Source organism: Magnolia sinica, chromosome 12 (assembly GCF_029962835.1).
Source record: "Magnolia sinica isolate HGM2019 chromosome 12, MsV1, whole genome shotgun sequence".
NCBI lineage: Eukaryota > Viridiplantae > Streptophyta > Magnoliopsida > Magnoliales > Magnoliaceae > Magnolia > Magnolia sinica.
The window spans coordinates 66,092,409-66,109,992 of NC_080584.1; the positions used below are offsets into that span (position 1 = coordinate 66,092,409).

A 17,584-nucleotide genomic window follows, 5' to 3' on the forward strand; every position below is an offset into this window, starting at 1 on the left:
GATGAAGGTGCGCCTTGGGTTTGGTCACGTTGGATCCATCGATGAATGGCAGATAGCTCGTGGAAGAGGCCAATCTACTACTAATAGATCTAAATTGCAGTAAAATTGAAAAGGAACTCCAAGAGGGATCTCAACATCTAGCCATTCTCATAGAGGAAACTCACCCAATGCCTTTCTCCCCAATCAGTACCCAAAGAGCATAGACTTTAGTTTATTCATCTGGAACATCACCTATGATACCTCAATGGAGGATCTATACCGGATCTTTAGCAAATACAGAAAGGTCATTGATGTCTACATCCCAACTATCCCTGGTTCCCTAAAACCGAGGGGTTTTCGCTTTGCTAGATTTCGATATGAGCAGGAGGCAAAGAATGCCAAGGATGTGCAAAATGGGAAAAGAATCGACGGAAGAGCTGTAGAAATCAGATGGCCAGATCTAAAGTTTCCGAAAGGGGACCGGTACATAGCCGAAGTACCTTTATGCAGGGGAAGTAGAGAGACCAGCCATCTCAGAATAACACATATGCTGCAGCAGTTCAATCGGCGGCTCAGTCGGTTTCGAGGCAGATTTCTAACGAGGCAGAAGCGAAGACAATAATAGATCCACATGCAGTAGAAACCAAGCTCCAGGTATTAAATCTAGGTGTGATAGCAACGGTTTTCAGCCCAAATATTTCGATTCTAGGGGTCAGAAAGGCTATCAAATCTTCCATGTATGGATCTACAGTAATTGAGGTTATTCGGACATCCCCAATGACATTCTGATCATGTTGAGATCAAAGGAGGATTTTCATAAGTTTCTGAGCGACTCCGTTACTCATAAAAGCATGGGCATCAGCTCGGTGAGAAAATGGAAACCTAATGAGGTGTTTGGGGGTGAAGGCATTTGGCTATGTTTATACGGCATCCCAGCCCATGCCTGAATCGAATCAGTGATATTGGATTTGGGAAACCATATGGGAAGGGTGACACAGATCGATCCAATCAGCGCTTACGGTATATTTCAGGTATTTGCTCGTATTAAAGTGGACATTGAACATGGAACTCAACTGCGAAAAGTTCTGAAACTGGTGGTGTTAGGGAAAATATTCAATAGATTTACAAAAATAGAGTCGATGGATCATTGCATTAAAACAAATCAAAGAATCTCAACCCCCATAGGGGAGCCAGCAACAAAGGAGAGCACGAGAGAATGGGTGGAGAGAAATTTTAGCTCCAGACAAGTTCCAAACTTAGAACGCGCACCAGCTGTTTGTGAAAAGGTCGACACGGTGGAAGTAGTAAATGTGACTCATAATAGGGACCATGATATAATCCTAGGGCATCAGATCAAGGAAGTGGAAGATATTGACGGTGCCTCAATGAAAAAAGGTCTCTATGGACCAGGTATAGCAGGAGTCTTGGGTGAGGAGGATTTAGACAGTGAAGCAAGAAAGAGGTCAGCCCCACCAGTGGCATTACAAATTGAGGCAGATAGGGTAGACGATCAACTTGGTGAGCAGGTTTTAGGAGCAGAAGAGAGTTCAAAAGATAGAAACTTTAGAGATAGGCCAGTTAATAAAAGATAGAGCTCCTAGTGCAGAAGCTAATCAGGTTCTGAGGGCTGATCATTATAATAGATCAGTCTAAAAAATATCTCCTTTGAAGATCTGCAGCTCTAGCCCATCAATTTAGCAGGTCACAGACATTTTACCCACCTCAGTCCCAGATAGGCATGATGGAAATTACCAGAAACCTGTTTCACAAAGAAAATGAAGCTGAAGTAGATGCTGTTGTACACGCTCAGCAGAACTGTCATCCAGATACAAGCAGGAAAGACAGACAAGTTTTCAAGACGTCGAGTAAGATCTTTTGGTAACTCACCGATACGATTCGGATCTAACTGGAAGGAGATATGCAGGAAAGGTGTAGCAGATTTTGACATTCCTCAATTAGACCGAAACGTTGAGAGAAACATAGCTCTGTACTGCGATCAGATGCACGAGATTGAAGCCATCCCTCTTTCTCCGGGAGAACAACTCCACCTGAGTGATTTCTCTTGATGCACTAGGGAAACTTCGAGATTGATCTGTCCCCATACTTCATATCTCCTGGAGAGGAGACAAGGAGTAAAAGATCAAGCTCTTCAACAGAACATCTTCATGAAATCATGGTCCAGCAACAGGAGATAGAAAAGGCACAGACTGCTCAGGATAAAGAATTTTAGTAGGAGCTAACAGACATCAATCAGGAGGCACACAATCAAAAAAACACAACGGCGCCAAAGAGGAGAGCTCGTATTTCCTATAGCAGAGGCCAATGGGAATCAAGATTTAGGAGACTTAAACAGAGGGCAATGAATACAGGATGTGTCACGGATGGATAAGATTCTTGATTGGAATGCCCTAGGCATTAGAAACTAGAGAACAATCAGAACTTTGAAGAGAATTATCAGTAATCATCACCCCTGGATTGTGGTCATTCTTGAGCCTATGCTTAGGGATAGCTACAGAGTGAGAGTCGGCCTATCACTTGGCTTCCACCTTTCCTTTTCTAACGGGGAAGAGGGCGGGAAAATCTGGTTCTTCTACAGAGAATCATTAAGCTACTCTTTCCTTCAAGCGACTAACCAATCTCTAACTATATATATTAATGTACAAAATCCTCAGCTGTTAGCACACTTAACTTGTGTATTTGCTAGCTATACCAGGATGCTTAGAAGATCTCTTTGGGAGGAATTAGCAGATCTTTCAATTTCCCTGCTCAGCCTATGGGGAGTTTGTGGGGATTTCAACGCCATCACAAAAGCTACTGAGAGACGGAGCAGAGGAAGTTTTGATGTTCGGAGTGCAAGAGAGTTCTCGGATGTGATAGAGAATGCGAGACAGATAGATGCGGGTTTCACTGGGTCCCATTACACATGGTGCAACAATTAATCAAGTGCAGCTAGAGGTTGGGCAAGGCTGGATAGAGTGCTTTTTTTGTCTGTTTGTTTTTTTTTTTTTAAAAACATGATCTTTCATTCAACAAAACAGAGCTATACAAAACAGGAGGCACCACAAAAAGGAAGGGCCTCACCCCAAACTGAATCACATTTGGGCAGCCATAAAACCCCTTACAAGCCACCTATCATATCCAAAATACACATTTAAGCTAAGAAAAACTCTTCCTGAGAATTGACAAAGAAGCCACAAAGAAAAAAGGGGAAAAAAAAGGACTGCACAAACGAAAATCGAAAAAAAAGCGACTACCGCAGTCAGACCTATTTAGTACACTTCCTGATAGCCCCTAAGCCTGTCCTATCGAGAAACAGGAGGCCTCTCACCTCCTGAGGGAGGGTCACAAAGGAGGAGAGAAGACCAGCTTCTTGTGTCCCGCAACCTAACTTTACCATGCTATCTGGCGGCCCATTACCTTCTCTATAGATATCCTGAAAATCAACATTACAGGAGGAACTAAGAAGCCTAATTATGTCAATCCAACTCTTCCATTTCCAACCCGGACAAGCGCTTCCCAGCATGAACCTAACCACCAGAAAGGAATCGGATTCAAAAATTATATTCTTAAATCCGTGATTGATGCAATGTGCTAGGCCATCATGGATCGCACGAATCTTAGCCCTGGTGTTTGAGGCGAGGCCATAGCCCCCGTAAAAAGCAAAAAGAAACTTGCCATCGTCAGCCCTGCACACTCCTCCCCCTCCTGCCAGTCTCGGATTACCGCGAGAAGCACCATCCACGTTAAGTTTAACCCACCCAAGTGGGGGTTTCCTCCACCGCACTACTTGGGATTCTACGTGATGGGGTTGCACATCAATCCCCAAAGACAATAGCTCCCTATTATGAGTTCTATGGCTGTCAGCACGCAAACTCGATAGAGCCCGCCTGTGGACAACTCTTTTTAGCCAACTGGAGATGCGCACGATCAGGATCTCCGTAGCCAGCATTCTCCCTTCAAATCTGGAGGCATTCCTACAAACCCATAGCTCCCACAAAATGAAGCACGAAAGATGATGCTTGAAGGGACCAGTGGGTCCATAAACTGAACGTGAGCCCCACCAGTGGGAGAGCCACTCGTCGATGGACTGAGTACGAACCATGGGGACACCATAAAGACGGGCAAAATGTGACCACACCACTCTCGCCTTGGCGCTGTGAAGAAAGACATGATCAACAAATTCAACTAATGGCCTCTGCCTGCTGGACTCGTTGCAACAGCTGCACCTTGAGCCCAGCTGCAGCCCGCGGGATTAAACAACCTCATCCTCTGCAACTGCCCCTCTGAGGATCCACCACACAAGAGTGGATAGCTTCGGGGGGGATGATTGCATCCTAGATTTTTCCTCCCCAACACGTCTGGGGGCTGCGAGCATGACAAATCTCCCAAGCCGACAAAACTGAGAACTTACCAGATGGATTTAGTGGCCAGAAAGGGGTATCCGCACCATCAGTCACACAATAACTACCATGGAATATCGTATCAATCTGATGTTGAGAAAGCACGGAGAATACAGCTGAAGGAGGGAAAGGGCCCATCTTCCCCAAAAAATCCTTCACTCTAAACTCAAGAAGAGCAGGAGGGATAGTGTTCATCAGCCTATCTTGTAAAGCGCCCAGCCCGGACCAGTTATCTTTCCAAAGGCTCAAGTTGCCTTCACTGATTTGCCATTGGGTAGCATTCTTAATGGAGGGGAGAAGTGCTCTAATTCTCTTCCATAATGGAGAGACGAAATGAGTAAGAAGGTGCTAACCGCCGTGCTGCAGATCCTGACTGTACCGAGACCTCATGAACGAAGCCCATAGCCCAGTCTCCACTGTGTTCAAAACTGTCCATGCCATCTTGAGACGAAACGCGATCATGACATCTTGAAGATGCCTGATACCTAGCCCGTCTTTGCTCTTGGGAAGAGCAATGGACTTCCAACTCCGCCAATGGAGTTTTCTCCTTCCATCTCTCCAGCCCCAAAGAAAATCCGCAAACCGACTCTCCAAACATTTAATAACGCCAACTGGAACATGTATAGCAGCCAGCGTATAGACTGGAACGCTAGCCAGTACGTGACTCACCAGAGTGGCTCTACCCGCCATAGAGAGAAACCTTGCTTTCCAACCTTTAATACGCCCATCCACCCTGTCCACTAGTCTTTGGAACACGTCTTTCCTCCTTCGACCCGTCGAGATTGGGACTCCTAGATACACCATGCTCTCCACCGGTTTGATCGATCCTAATTCCCTTAGGATAGCCACAATCCTGTAAGCCACCATGTTTTCAGGATGCATGAACGTGCTCTTGTGGAAGTTCACCTTCTGACCTGAGACCTACTAATAGAGGTCGAGGAAATGCTTGGCTGCTCGGATGGAATGGATGCCTCCATTTAGGAACAGAAGCGTATCATCTGCGAATAGAAGATGACACATAAGCACACCACCTCTCCTTCCTCTGAAAGGAAGACAGGAACACGTACACACCAGATTTTGGAGGCCTCTCCAAAGAAGTAACCGCAGTCAAGAGGTCTTGACCAACGATCTCCCAACACCCTGAGAAGAAGGTGCCTGAAAAACCATTCGGGCCAGCTGCAATGTCGCTAGGGATAGACATAACCGCCTGATGGACCTCCTAGAATGACGGTTTATTTAGAAGAAGGTTGTTATCCTCCTCCGTTATCCCCCCGTTCGACCATCCCAGCAGAGAATTGAGAGCGGAAGAATCTGAAGGCAGCTGCTTTAATTTCTTCCTGCATCACAACAGTGTCCCCAGACTCAAGGCCGATGGAAGAAATGACATCTTTTCAGGCTCTCTCCGTTGCAGATGCATGGAAGAACCCCGCGTTTCTGTCACCCTCCTGCAGCTAGTTATTCCGGGCTTTCTATTTTCAGAAATTCTCCTCCATAAGTTCCAACTTGGAGAGCGAAGCCCTAGTAGCCAGAAAGTTGGAGTGGAGGGAGGTGACAACTGCCCCTATGGTGTCGCCTTGCTGAATCTACTCCTCCAGATCAGATAGCATCTTTGCTGCCGCCTGAATTGCGCTGAAAATGTTCCCAAATTCTACCTTGTTCCAGTTTCAAAGCCTATCCTTGACAGCCTTCATTTTGACTATAAGATTTGACACAGGATTGGGGTCTGTAACTGAGGACCAAGCGTCTTTCACCAGCGGAAGGAAAGCGTTGTGATGGGTCCACATTCGTTGAAATCTGAATGGTTTTGGACCTGCGAAGTGATGCCTAGGAAAAACCAATAAAAGAGGTGCATGATCAGAGTTGACACAAGGAGGATGATGTACCTGGAAAGAGGGAAAAGCGTCACTCCATGCAGTGTTCATCAGCACCCGATCGAGTCTAGTCCACACTCTTCCTGGACCGACTTGATTATTTGACCACGTGAATCTGCAACCCAGGAAGCCAGCATCCATAAGGCCCTCATTGTTGATGGCCTCCAGAAATTCTCTCGAGATGCTGCTGTCAAAACTTCCTCTACTGCGGCGCTTAGTGACTTCACTGACTACATTAAAGTCCCCGCTGATGGCCCACGACCCTTACACCACTCTGGAAAAATCTGAAATTTCATGCCACAACAATCTCCTCTGCACATCGAATAACTAGCATAAACTATTGACAGATAAACTGGACTCATTCCCTGTTGAAGATCAATGCACAGGACAATCATCTGAAACGAAGTGGAAACCACCTGAATGTAGGCTTAATACTTACAAAAAATCTAAATTTTGCCACCGGTATCTAGATTAGAGAACGAAGAGTGGAAACCAATTCTGAGACCAATATGAACTCTCTTGGATTCGCTGACCATCGGCTCAAGAATCGAAACAATCCATGGGTTGTGTTCTTTGATGAGTCGCTTCAGGGTTCTTATGGTGGGCTGATTACCCACCCCACGGGCATTCCAAACGAAAATCTTATCCGACATGGGAAACGTTCTTTGACACAGCCCGTCTCTGCAATCACCTCAGCCAGGATAGCCACTCATCCATTGAAACTGCCCCTGACGGATTTATTTTAGTTTGCCTGGTCTCCTTCTTTTGGATGATAGTACTCTGACAAACTGTTGTTCCTTTTCTGGGAGTAGCCTGTTCATGTAAATCTTCCTGATTCTGGTTTGGGGCCATCTAAGCTTCCTCTTCACACTCCTGGCCGGATGAGTGGCGAAAAAATGATCTACAGTCCTTAGTTTCATCTTCTAGCTGAGAGAAGTATGGGGAGAGATCCACCACCAGACCATCTCTACACGCTGTTATATCTGTTGAAGGTAGCCTTGTTCCACAAAGAGTATCCAGGGTAGATTCGCCTACAGAGACCTGGGAGGAAGTCACAGAGCAAACATTTACAACAGGGCCTCTAGTGACCTCTGAAATGGTGCAGTCCCCCACCAATCAGGATATGAACCTGCCCTCCATAGTTCTATTATAATGGTCACGGAGCCTGTGTCTCTGCGAAATTGTTCCCCCATTTCCACCGACTTTGGACGAACAGTGTTATCCTCTGAATACTTCATTCTTCAGAGAATTCTGCTGTAATGCCGTGGAAAGTTCCCCATAGCCCCTATAGTGAGATGAGGGAACTGGAGAAGAGGGATTTGTTGACGCTGACTACTCACCCTTATAGGAGAAGCCGAAATTGGGGTGACTAGTCCAAGCTGACCCGCTGCATTTAGTCCTTCCAATTGTATCTCCTTGCTGCCTTGATTCACTTCACGCTACATTTCACCTAATCCAGACCCTGGGTTATCAATTTGCCAAACCAAGATTTTACGTCCCAAATTTCCTCTCAACTGCTCCTCTGGTTGGACGTTGTCCTTGTCAATGGGAAGCTGAGCTGATGAAAACTCATTCAAGTGTTTACGGGCTAAAGCTGGATAGTTCTGACTAGCGGGAGGACTGTACTATATCTGAAGAAGCGATGGGCTGGGGCAATAACGCGATTCATCTCCAAGAGCAGGGTCCAATCCAGCTCTTAAAGGATCAGTTAAAGCATTGTCATGATTACATCGAAGTTCCAAACTACACGCCCTGACTGGGGTAGGAGAGCAGTCCCTCACTGAGGTTTCCCCCTGTCCTCTATCAGGTGCATTTATGCCCGTATTTTGTATAATTTTAGTAGCTTTGTTTATAACTTCGACATTTTAATAAACAGGTGTCGGACATTCTTGAGGGGCTGGCAGAGAGGAGCTGAAATTTCATCAGACCCAACTCTCATGCTTTCCTTTTCAGCTAGAGGTTTCGAAGAAGAGTGGGACCTGTTGGTGAGCAATTCCACCTCAGCCAAAATGGTGTAGTGTTTGCCCAGAATGCGGAGTCTGAGAACTCTCTGCATATTCGTGGCAGGGGAAATGGCAATTCTAATCCGACCAAAGGATGGGAAAATACCATATAGACTAATAGGATCAATCTGCGTCACTCTGCCCAGCTGATTCCCAAGGTCTAGCAACACCGACTCCATCCATGCGTGAGCTAGTATTCCATAGAGTCTTACCTAGATGTGCTTCCTCCAAACACCTCCTTTGGGGTCCATTGAACTACTGATTGTATTTTGGCTGATTTGTGTAAGTCGGCATTAAGAAGGAAAGCATTGAATGCCTGCTTGGACTTCCATACAATGAGAAATTTGATGGGAGATATTCTTGTGACTTCAAAAATAGACGGTCTGAAGCATGACAAAGAGAGCGTGCTACGTATCTTCAAAATGGATATGTTCGGGTTGGACACGGTAATGCCAACTCCTAACTTGAGAGCTTGGAGTTGTGTCCCAATAGCTCTTGAATCTGCCACCGTGGGAGTTTCTTCCTCTAGGGCTATCGTCCTCGGACGCTTCTCTACTCCCATTTTCAGCACTGGGTTGTTTTGCTAAGGCTATTTCACCTAACCACTGTTATCGCGACTTAGGCCAGGATTGGCAAACGACCCCCTATTGATGGCCCATCGCACATCTACAATCCTGCCATCGATTCGTCTACCATTAAGTACCTCCGTGGCATTTTTTGCATCTTGCTCATACATGAATCTGACGAATCCATGACCCCTTAGTTTTGAAGAGCCAGGGATCGGTGGGATATAAGCATTGATAACCTTCCCGTATTTGCTGAAAATCCAAAATAAATCCTCACTACTTGTGTCGAAAGTAATATTTCGGATAAATAGGCTGAAATATTTGGATTGGGTTGATTTTCTTTCCAATCTATGTTTGAAATTAGAAGAGACATATGGAGTAGGGTTTTGAAATGGAAATGGAATGGAGGACCTTATACCTTTCGCAGATCGTCCCCTTCGATGCGGGATCTGCAAGTGAAGGGAGGGTTCGGTATCACCAGACTCGCCGTTAGTGGCCATCGCGACTCCCAGAGCTCTCCATCTCTCAAACTAGCTCCAACGGTTTCTCCCATACAAATGCTTCCACCAAGATAGCTGGCATTACGTTGATAGCAGAAAAATCAAGTGGCTGGATAGAGTGCTTATCAACACTCCCTGGGCTTCCACTTTTCCTTGTTTTAAAGTCGAACACCTAACCCGCGTGAGTTCTGACCACAATCCACTACTCTTGTCTTTCCCTCCTCAACCCTCTAGCAGCCCAAAGCCATTCAGGTGTCAGAGAATGTGGACAAAGGATGGCTCTTTCCTGCAAGTAGTTAAGGTAGCTTGGGATAAAGTGGAGTCATATCACCCGATATATAATTTTCTTACTAAGATGAAAAGTGTTAAAACGGAGTTAAAGATTTGGAATAAGGAGAGCTTTGGAAACATATTTGAGCAAATAAAGTTAGCAGAAGCTGAGATAGTAGAAATTGAATTGAAAATGCAAAAGGATTTGCAGAGTCAGGATCAGGACAGCGACAATCAGATTAGATTTCAAAAGCTTCCGACCGTCTTTATCAACTAGAAATCAAGCAAGAAATATTCTCGAAACAAAAGTCCAGGTTAAACTGGCTAGAAGAGGGAGATAAAAACATAAAATTCTTCCATGTAAGTGCTACGGAAAGACAAAGAAGAGCGACGATCAACAGGATCGAACAAGAATCAGGTCAGGTGGTAACAGAGCTGGAGGATATAAAGCAAAATGCGGTGTGACATTTCGAGAATTTGTTTTCAAGTAGCCTCAGAGAAACACGAGCAGATCTATTGAATTTTATTCCCCCTTTAGTGACGCAGGAGATGAATGAGATGCTTTCTTGTAGTTCATGAGGTTGTCCAGTCCATCCCGGCTAATATAGCGCCTAGTTCAGACGAATTTTCGGGGATCTTTTATTCCACATGTTGGGATATAATTGGGCAAGATATGCACAAGGTAATCACTTATTTTTTACAAGGGGGCAAGATTCCAAGAACAATGTCCTCCACGCTGATTTGTCTGACCTCCAAAGGGGTTGCTCCTAAGAGATGGTTAGATTATCATCCCATTAACCTTTACAACTGCATATATAAAGTCTTCTCAAAGATCATTGCTAACAAACTCAATCAGGTTCTTCCTCACTTGATATCCATAGGGCAAGGAGCTTTTATAAAAGGCCGATTGATATCATAAAATATTGCTCTATCGCAGGAATTGTTTAGAGATATCAATAGGCAGACTAAAGGAGGTAATGTGGTTCTGAAGTAGGACATGGAGAAAGTGTACGATAGAGTGGAATGGACGTTCCTCAAACAGGTCCTGATGCGGTTCAGTTTCTCCTCTAAGTGGATAGGAATTGCCGAAAATTGTTGGGCTAGTAGTTGGGTATCCATGTTGGTTAACAGGGAAGCTTCAGGATTCTTCAAGCCTTCTAGAGGGCTGAGGCAAGGGGACCCTCTTTCTCCAAGCATTTTTATCATTTGTGCAGACGTTCTTAGTAGAGGTCTCAATCGGCATGTAGATCAAGGCCATTGTTTACCGTACAAACTCAAGAGAAGCTGTCCAAGAGTTACACACCTCCTATATGCGGACGACACTTTGCTTTTTCTTAACGGGAGTATCAAATCTCTCCGCAAAACCATGACGGTTCTGGATGATTACCAGAAAGCATCTGGTCAGAGGATAAACTGAAGAAAGAGCTCCTTCTTATGCTCAAATATGATAACGACGTCCAGGATCAGGTCCATCTCCAACTTATTAGGCATAAACAGGGTCGGGGGAGTTTTCTGCTATCTAGGGGTGCCACTAGCAGTGGGAAGGCTAAAAGCAAGAGATTTTCAACCCCTCATAGACAAGGTTGAGGGGCGTATTAGGGGGTAGAAAAACAAATTTCTATCTCAAGCCGGAAGAGCGATCCTAATCAAGCATGTGCTGGGGAGCATCCCCATTCATTCCATGACAACTACTACTATTCATAGGAGCATGCTTAAAGAGCTAGAGGGCAGGTTCTCCAGCTTTTTCTGGGGGTGGGCTGATGGGAAAAGGAAACTCCATTGGAGAAGTTGGGAAACCATTACTAGGCCGAAGGTGGAAGGAGGACTAAGAATCCAGAAATTATCAGAAGTAATGCATGCGTTTCAGATAAAGATGGCGTGGACTTCGAAATTTCAAAAGGACTCCAATTTTTCGGCAGTGTTCATGGCAGCAAAGTATGGTATGATGCAGTAGTATTCGGCCTTAAGAATCAATAATGGAATCGGCTCTCCAATCTGGAAGAAAATGAAGAACCTGATGCCTTTTCTAAATGATAAGGTTCAATGGAGCATAAGAGAGGGGGAATGTAGATGTTGGCAACAGAATTGGACCGGTCTTAGTCCTCTGCAAAATTATGTGATGGGGGACATTCAAGAAGAGATCAAAGACTTAAAGGTGAAGCAGATTTTAGGTCCGGCAGGACCTCTCCCTCCAACAGTGGTACTCTCGATGCTTCCTCAACAAGTTGTAGATGTTATCTTTCAAGGGGGATTCTGACTATCAGAGGGTCCAGATTCCCCCGTGTGGCCGTTCACTTCATCAGGAAAGTTCATAGCAAAATTGGCATGGGAAGTGAGCAGGCTGTTTTCTTCAAGGAAACAATGGGCGAGGTGGGTCTAGCACGGTCAATTGCCTCCAAAAATTTCACTGTTTGTTTGGAAACTCTTTAACAACTCTCTCTCGGTAGAGAATGCAATTCAATCAAGGGGCATTCACTTAGCATCAAGGTGTGTATGTTGCAGAGAAAGGTTAGAACAGGGGCTAGCTACAGAGTCCTTGGGCCACCTATTTCTAGACGGTGAGGTAGCTGCAGCAGTGAGGAATTTTTTTGGGAGGGCTTTCAGTATCAGAGTTATGCAAGCTCCCACAGCGGAAGAGTCAGATTTTCGCAATGGAGAATGGCATACACGGTAAGCAACTCTCGCCATATCAACATGATTCTAGCTCCTTCTTTCATCTGGTGGGAACTATGGAAAGTAAGAAATAAGGCGGTGTTCGAAAGTAAAGCTCCTGTGGCAGGATTAGTGATCGCTCACATTGCCAGGTGGTTATCCAGACAGGGAAATAAAGTGGAAGGGAGAAGGACAGGTCTGCTTTCAAATGTTTACCCTCAGCCCCCTGTAGGTACGAGCGAAGTCAGGAATGGGAGCCAGAATATAGTTAAATGGCATAGACCCCCTGTGGGATGGGTAAAAGTTAATGTTGATGGATTGTCTAGAGGAAACCTGGGTCTAGCAGGGGGTGGCGGAGTTTGTAGGAACGACAAAGGTCAACTCATTTTTACTTTCTCGGTAGGATATGGAGTGATGTCTAACATTGAGGCTGAAGTCAGAGTAGCCCATGACGGGCTAGCAATGTGTATAGAAAAAGGTTTTTGTAAAGTGGTGGTAGAATCAGATTCGGAGTTGGTAGTCAAGGTGTTTAAGGAGAACTTAAGCCTAGGTTGGAAATGGAGAGGTTGGACGACTATAACAAACTAGTTCCGTCAAAAAGGACAGATAGTTTTTTTGCACATTTTCAGGGAAGGGAAAGCTCCAACTGATGCGCTAGCCCACGAGGGGAGCTCCTCTCAATCTCAGTTTTGTAGTAGTTCTTGGGCTAAGCTTCCACATTAGGTGAGTGGGCTACTTGTCTTAGACAGGGTAGGGCTAGGTTCTCTCAGGGAGAGGAAGTAGCTTTCCAACCTTCTTTTTCAGTTGGTGGGAGGTTTTTCATTACATTTTTTTTTGTTTTGGTTTGGTTTTGTGGATAACGAGATTACAGTGGCCCGGTATTTTGTTGTTTCGTTTGGTCCTCGCCAGGTCCTTTTTCTCCTGGGAAGACTTGTTTTTGTAAGATTCTGTTTAAAATGATTAATATGAATCAAGCATTTTTTTTTTGAAAAAAAAAGGTAATTAATGCTCTTTGTAGGAAGTTGCAGTGCATTTACCCTTGAATGTAGATTCTTCCTAAGGAGTCTATAAAAAGGGACCTTGATATACCTAGGAGGCAAGATAAATACTCCCTTTCAACAATTTAAAGCATTAATTCAAAGCCTTGATCGACTAATAGGATCATTGAAGAATCCAAATTTGAAGCTTTCTGATACGGAGATAGTAAGGATAACTGCTACGACATTTTTAATCCTATTCAAATCTAAATTCGAGATTGACGCTTTCAAGAGAAACACTGCTTTACAAAAGGAAATGGGGCTCTAGTCGATAGAAAAATGGTCTCTATAGGAGGTCATTGGATCTGATGGTGTTTGGATCAGACTGTTCAGAATCCCAACTCATGCCTGGATCGAGTCCGTCATTCTTGATCTGGTGAGTTTTTTTGGTAAGATCATTCAAATAGACTCCAACTTGAGGTTCAGATACTTTCAGGCATTTGCGAGGATTAAAGTCATTCCCCGTTCGAGAGTCTCTTTCAACCAAGTGCTGAGGTTAAGAGTTTTGGAGAAGGAGTATCCCATTATTACGGAGATGGAGTCTCTTTTCAAGTGTAATTCCTCTTCGTCCATCCAATAAACATCTACTCAGAAGGTTTCATGGTAACACTGGACCCCCACCAGCTATTTGTGAAAATGTTTCTGCAAGAGTAGAAGATACTAGTAACAGAATATTGAGCAAGCAGTCAAGTGATTGTAATTACACTAATATAGGTGATGGTGTCAAAGCATATTCGGGGGTTGGTGGCGTTGTCTCTACCCCTGAGGACGTCATGCCAGTCATGGTATTTTGCGAGAAAGAAACTGTTGGGGGAAGAGACATAATAGGTGTTTATGAAAATGTCACGCTAGAGAAAAATGATAACATTGGCGACATCGTTAAGTCAGTTGATTGGGTTGCAACGGGAGTGGGGCCAATAGTCATCCACGGCACCTGGGGAGAACAAGAAGCTCCTGATCAAGATACGATGATCGTTTCAGCTGACGCTTCACCTGCGATGGACAGAAATGTTATCTCTTTAATGCGTTAGGAGTGTGTTCAATTTGAAAGGCAACCCGACCATAATTCAGTCTATCATGATGAGGCCGATATGCTGGGTGGATTGCAGCCTTACGATCAGCCACAACAGAGCTTAATTCCGACAGTCAAGCACTCGGATATGATACATCCTAAAACCTTCATAGATAGGAATGCTGATCCCAAAATAGCGAGGTATTCATCTATGATCACCAGTAACCACCTATAATCTCAGGAGTTGAATCAAGAAAAGGAGCATGCTTGTGGCAAGGAGAATATCCCTACAGAGTTATGGATCAATTCTGCGCGAAACCGGATTGAGATGGCTAAGAGTGGTGACCCTAGAACTGGGGCTACAAGTGCTAGACATTCATGATTAACCTGCTACATTCCCTCCATCCCTCAAGATCAGCTCTGTGTTGTTCCTCCCCCACCTCCTCCCTCAGATCTCCAACCCCTCTCCACATTACCCCCTTTAATTGACTATCAGCCGACCCTACAACTGGAACTCCCCTGCTTAGCCCCCCACCAGTAGCACCCACCCTGCCATTACCCTCCCATACCTCTGCTCCATCACCCAAGTCCTGCAAACATTCCTACCCTACTTCTAGCCTTGCCCTTATCATCTGCAAGCAGTCCCAGCTAGCCCTTCCGAGTCCTCCAGCTTCAGCATCTCTAATGACCCTCTAAACAGCAGACACATGCTCCACTCCTCGTCCCATTCAAGTGATTCCGGGAATCTATCCCTCCTCCTCCAGATGTTTCTTGAGATGTAACAAAGCTCGATCGGAGGGTAGTTCGCCCCTACATGTTAATCACAACCTCAGCAGTAGGTTCAATAGCAGGCCTTTTCAAGAATGTTGGAATGGTGTAGAGGAGTTCGATTTTGGAAACCTCGTATCGAAAGACAAGTTGGGTGACATTATGGTGGACCTATCCTCCTTCTTCGATAAAGAGCAAGCCAATTCATCCCCTCATGTCGACGCTGCATCCTCAGTTACCCAATTGTCGAATGGGCAGAATGATTCTCTATCCCCTATTCGTTCTAGCTCCTGCCACAGCGAATAGAAATACTAAAAAGCAGTCTAGAAGACCTCAGCTTAGATTGTAATCTTCGAGTGAATGGTACAGCCGATTGCGATATCTGAAACGCCGAGCAGTGAATTCTGAATGTGTTACGGATGGATAACACAATTATATGGAATGCGCGCGGAGTCGGCAATGTGCCAACGGTCAAATCCCTTAAACAAATGGTAAAGAAATTCAATCTTTGTCTCCTGGTGATCTTGGAACCCATGCTTTCTGATAATAAAAGGGTAGTGTTGGGCCTAAAGTTAGCCTTTCATTGCTCGATTTCATTGAGAAAATCTGAATTTTCTTCAAAAATCAGTTGAATGCTTTGACAACCATGGTTTCAAACTAGATGATAACTCTATCCTTCGCTCTCCCTACCAGGAGCAATACGATCTCTCTCTCGGTGGTGTATACTAGGTGCTGCAAAATCCAGAGGCGAAAGCTATGGTACGAGATTGAAGTTCATGGCAGATCGGTCTAGGGGGCATGTGCCATTGCAGGAGACTTCAATGTGGTGGCTAATTTAGAAGAAAGGAGAGGTAGTCGTGCTACCGATGCTTCTAGAATGATAGAGTTTGTTGAGATGATCCACAACACCGGCCTGATTGACGCAGAATTCATGGGCAACCAGTTTACATGGTGCAACAACCGTGAAGGCAATGCCCGTGTTTGGGCAAGGCTGGACAGTGTTCTCCTAAACTCTAGCTGGGTGTCTACTTTCCCACTGTTTCACGTCGAACATCTTCCCAGAATCAACTCCGACCATGCGCCGCTTAGCCTCATTTTCCCTTCACATGATCACCAAAGGTTAGGCCTTTCAAATTCCTCAGAATGTGGACACTGCATGATTCTTTCCATCAGCTAATTCAAAAGGCTTGGATGGGAGAATGCACCCCTTAACCGATGATCAATATTCAGTTGAAGTTGAAGAAAACAAAACAACTGTTAAAGGTGTGGAACAAGGAAACTTTCAGAAATATATTCTTACATATCCAGAAAGTGGAAGAGGAGCTCGAAGGAATCGACTTCAACATGCAATCTGACCCCACTGAAGATCTCTCCCTTCAGTAAATTGACGTTAAACATAAGCTAAGCCAGCTTCACATCATGGAGGAGGTCTTTTGGAAACAAAAATTCAGAGATTCTTGGCTTGTAAAGGGAGATAAAAATACCAAATTCTTTCATTCGTCTGTCAATGAAAGACTTAGAAGGGCGTTCATTACTTCCATTAGAAATGCGACTGGGGATTTGGTCTCTTCTATCCAAGATATAAAGGTCAAAGCAGTTAAATTCTTCGAGTACCTTTTTCAAGCTGAACCCATCTCTTTCAATGCTGATTTCATCCAAGCGATCCCCCAGGTTATTAACCACATGGATAATGTCTCGTTATTGGTTCCTCCTTCCACGGAAGAGGTTAAAGCGGCTGCCTTTTCTGTGCCTTGTGATGGGGCTGCGGGTCCCGATGGCTTCTCGGTGGCCTTCTATGCATCCTGTTAGGACATTGTTGGCAACGACATTCTTCAAGTGGTAAGAGCCTTTTTGGCTGGGAATGCTCTTCCAAGAGCCTTCACTTCTAACCTCATTTACCTTATCCCTAAGGCTCCTGCAGCGGCTTCTTTTGTCAATTTTCGCCCTATTAGCTTGTATAACGTCATCTATAAAATTTTTGCAAAACTATTAGCTAACAGATTAAGCTCGCTTTTACCTAAGATGATTTCACAAGAACAAGGAGCTTTCATTTAGGGGAGATCGATAGTAGAGAATATAACACTAGCCCAAGAGATGATCCAGGACATTAACAGAAAAGTTCGGGGGGGTAATCTCATTCTCAAGCTTGACCTCGAGAAAGCTTACAATAGGGTGAGTTGGGATTATCTGAAACAAGTGCTTGTCAAATTCGGTTTCAGCCAGAGATGGGTCCACCTCATGGAGAGCTGTTGGGGGAACAACTGGTTCTCCATCCTAATCAACGAAGAACCGATAGGCTCCTTCAAATCTTATAGGGGTTTGAGACAAGGGGACCTACTATCCCCTGCGCTTTTCTCAATGCTATGGAGACTTTTTCAGTGAATCTAAACCTTATGATTGTAAGTGGCGGATGCCAACAGTTTTCCATGCGTAGGGGCTGCTCCGTCTCCTCCCATTTACTCTTCGCCGACGATATCCTTCTCTTCAACAACGGTAAAAGGGAATCACTCCATCTCAATCAATTTT

The 17,584-nt window shown here is 44.8% G+C and overlaps 2 protein-coding genes across 2 annotated transcripts; both read left to right on the forward strand.

The window, feature by feature from the left end:
- The first annotated feature begins 244 nt into the window (after positions 1 to 244).
- LOC131220182 (serine/arginine-rich splicing factor SC35-like) lies at positions 245 to 601 on the forward strand. Its single transcript, XM_058215145.1, has one exon. The coding sequence runs from the start codon at positions 245 to 247 to the stop codon at positions 599 to 601; it is 357 nt and encodes a 118-aa protein (XP_058071128.1).
- Positions 602 to 10,586: 9,985 nt separating this feature from the next.
- Positions 10,587 to 11,543, forward strand: LOC131220184 (uncharacterized). The gene is made up of 3 exons (XM_058215146.1): positions 10,587 to 10,989; positions 11,113 to 11,191; positions 11,294 to 11,543. Exons 1-3 carry the CDS (start codon positions 10,587 to 10,589, stop codon positions 11,541 to 11,543), a joined length of 732 nt encoding a protein of 243 aa, XP_058071129.1.
- Positions 11,544 to 17,584: the final 6,041 nt, after the last annotated feature.

Bases quoted from the DNA above. Each gene is read 5' to 3' on its own strand.
- LOC131220182 (XM_058215145.1), top strand. From the start codon at position 245: ATGGAGGATCTATACCGGATCTTTAGCAAATACAGAAAGGTCATTGAT.
- LOC131220184 (XM_058215146.1), top strand. From the start codon at position 10,587: ATGGAGAAAGTGTACGATAGAGTGGAATGGACGTTCCTCAAACAGGTC. The intron at 10,990-11,112 runs GTCAGAGGATAA...TCTGCTATCTAG, and splicing joins TGATTACCAGAAAGCATCTG to GGGTGCCACTAGCAGTGGGA. The intron at 11,192-11,293 runs GTAGAAAAACAA...TACTATTCATAG, and splicing joins GTTGAGGGGCGTATTAGGGG to GAGCATGCTTAAAGAGCTAG.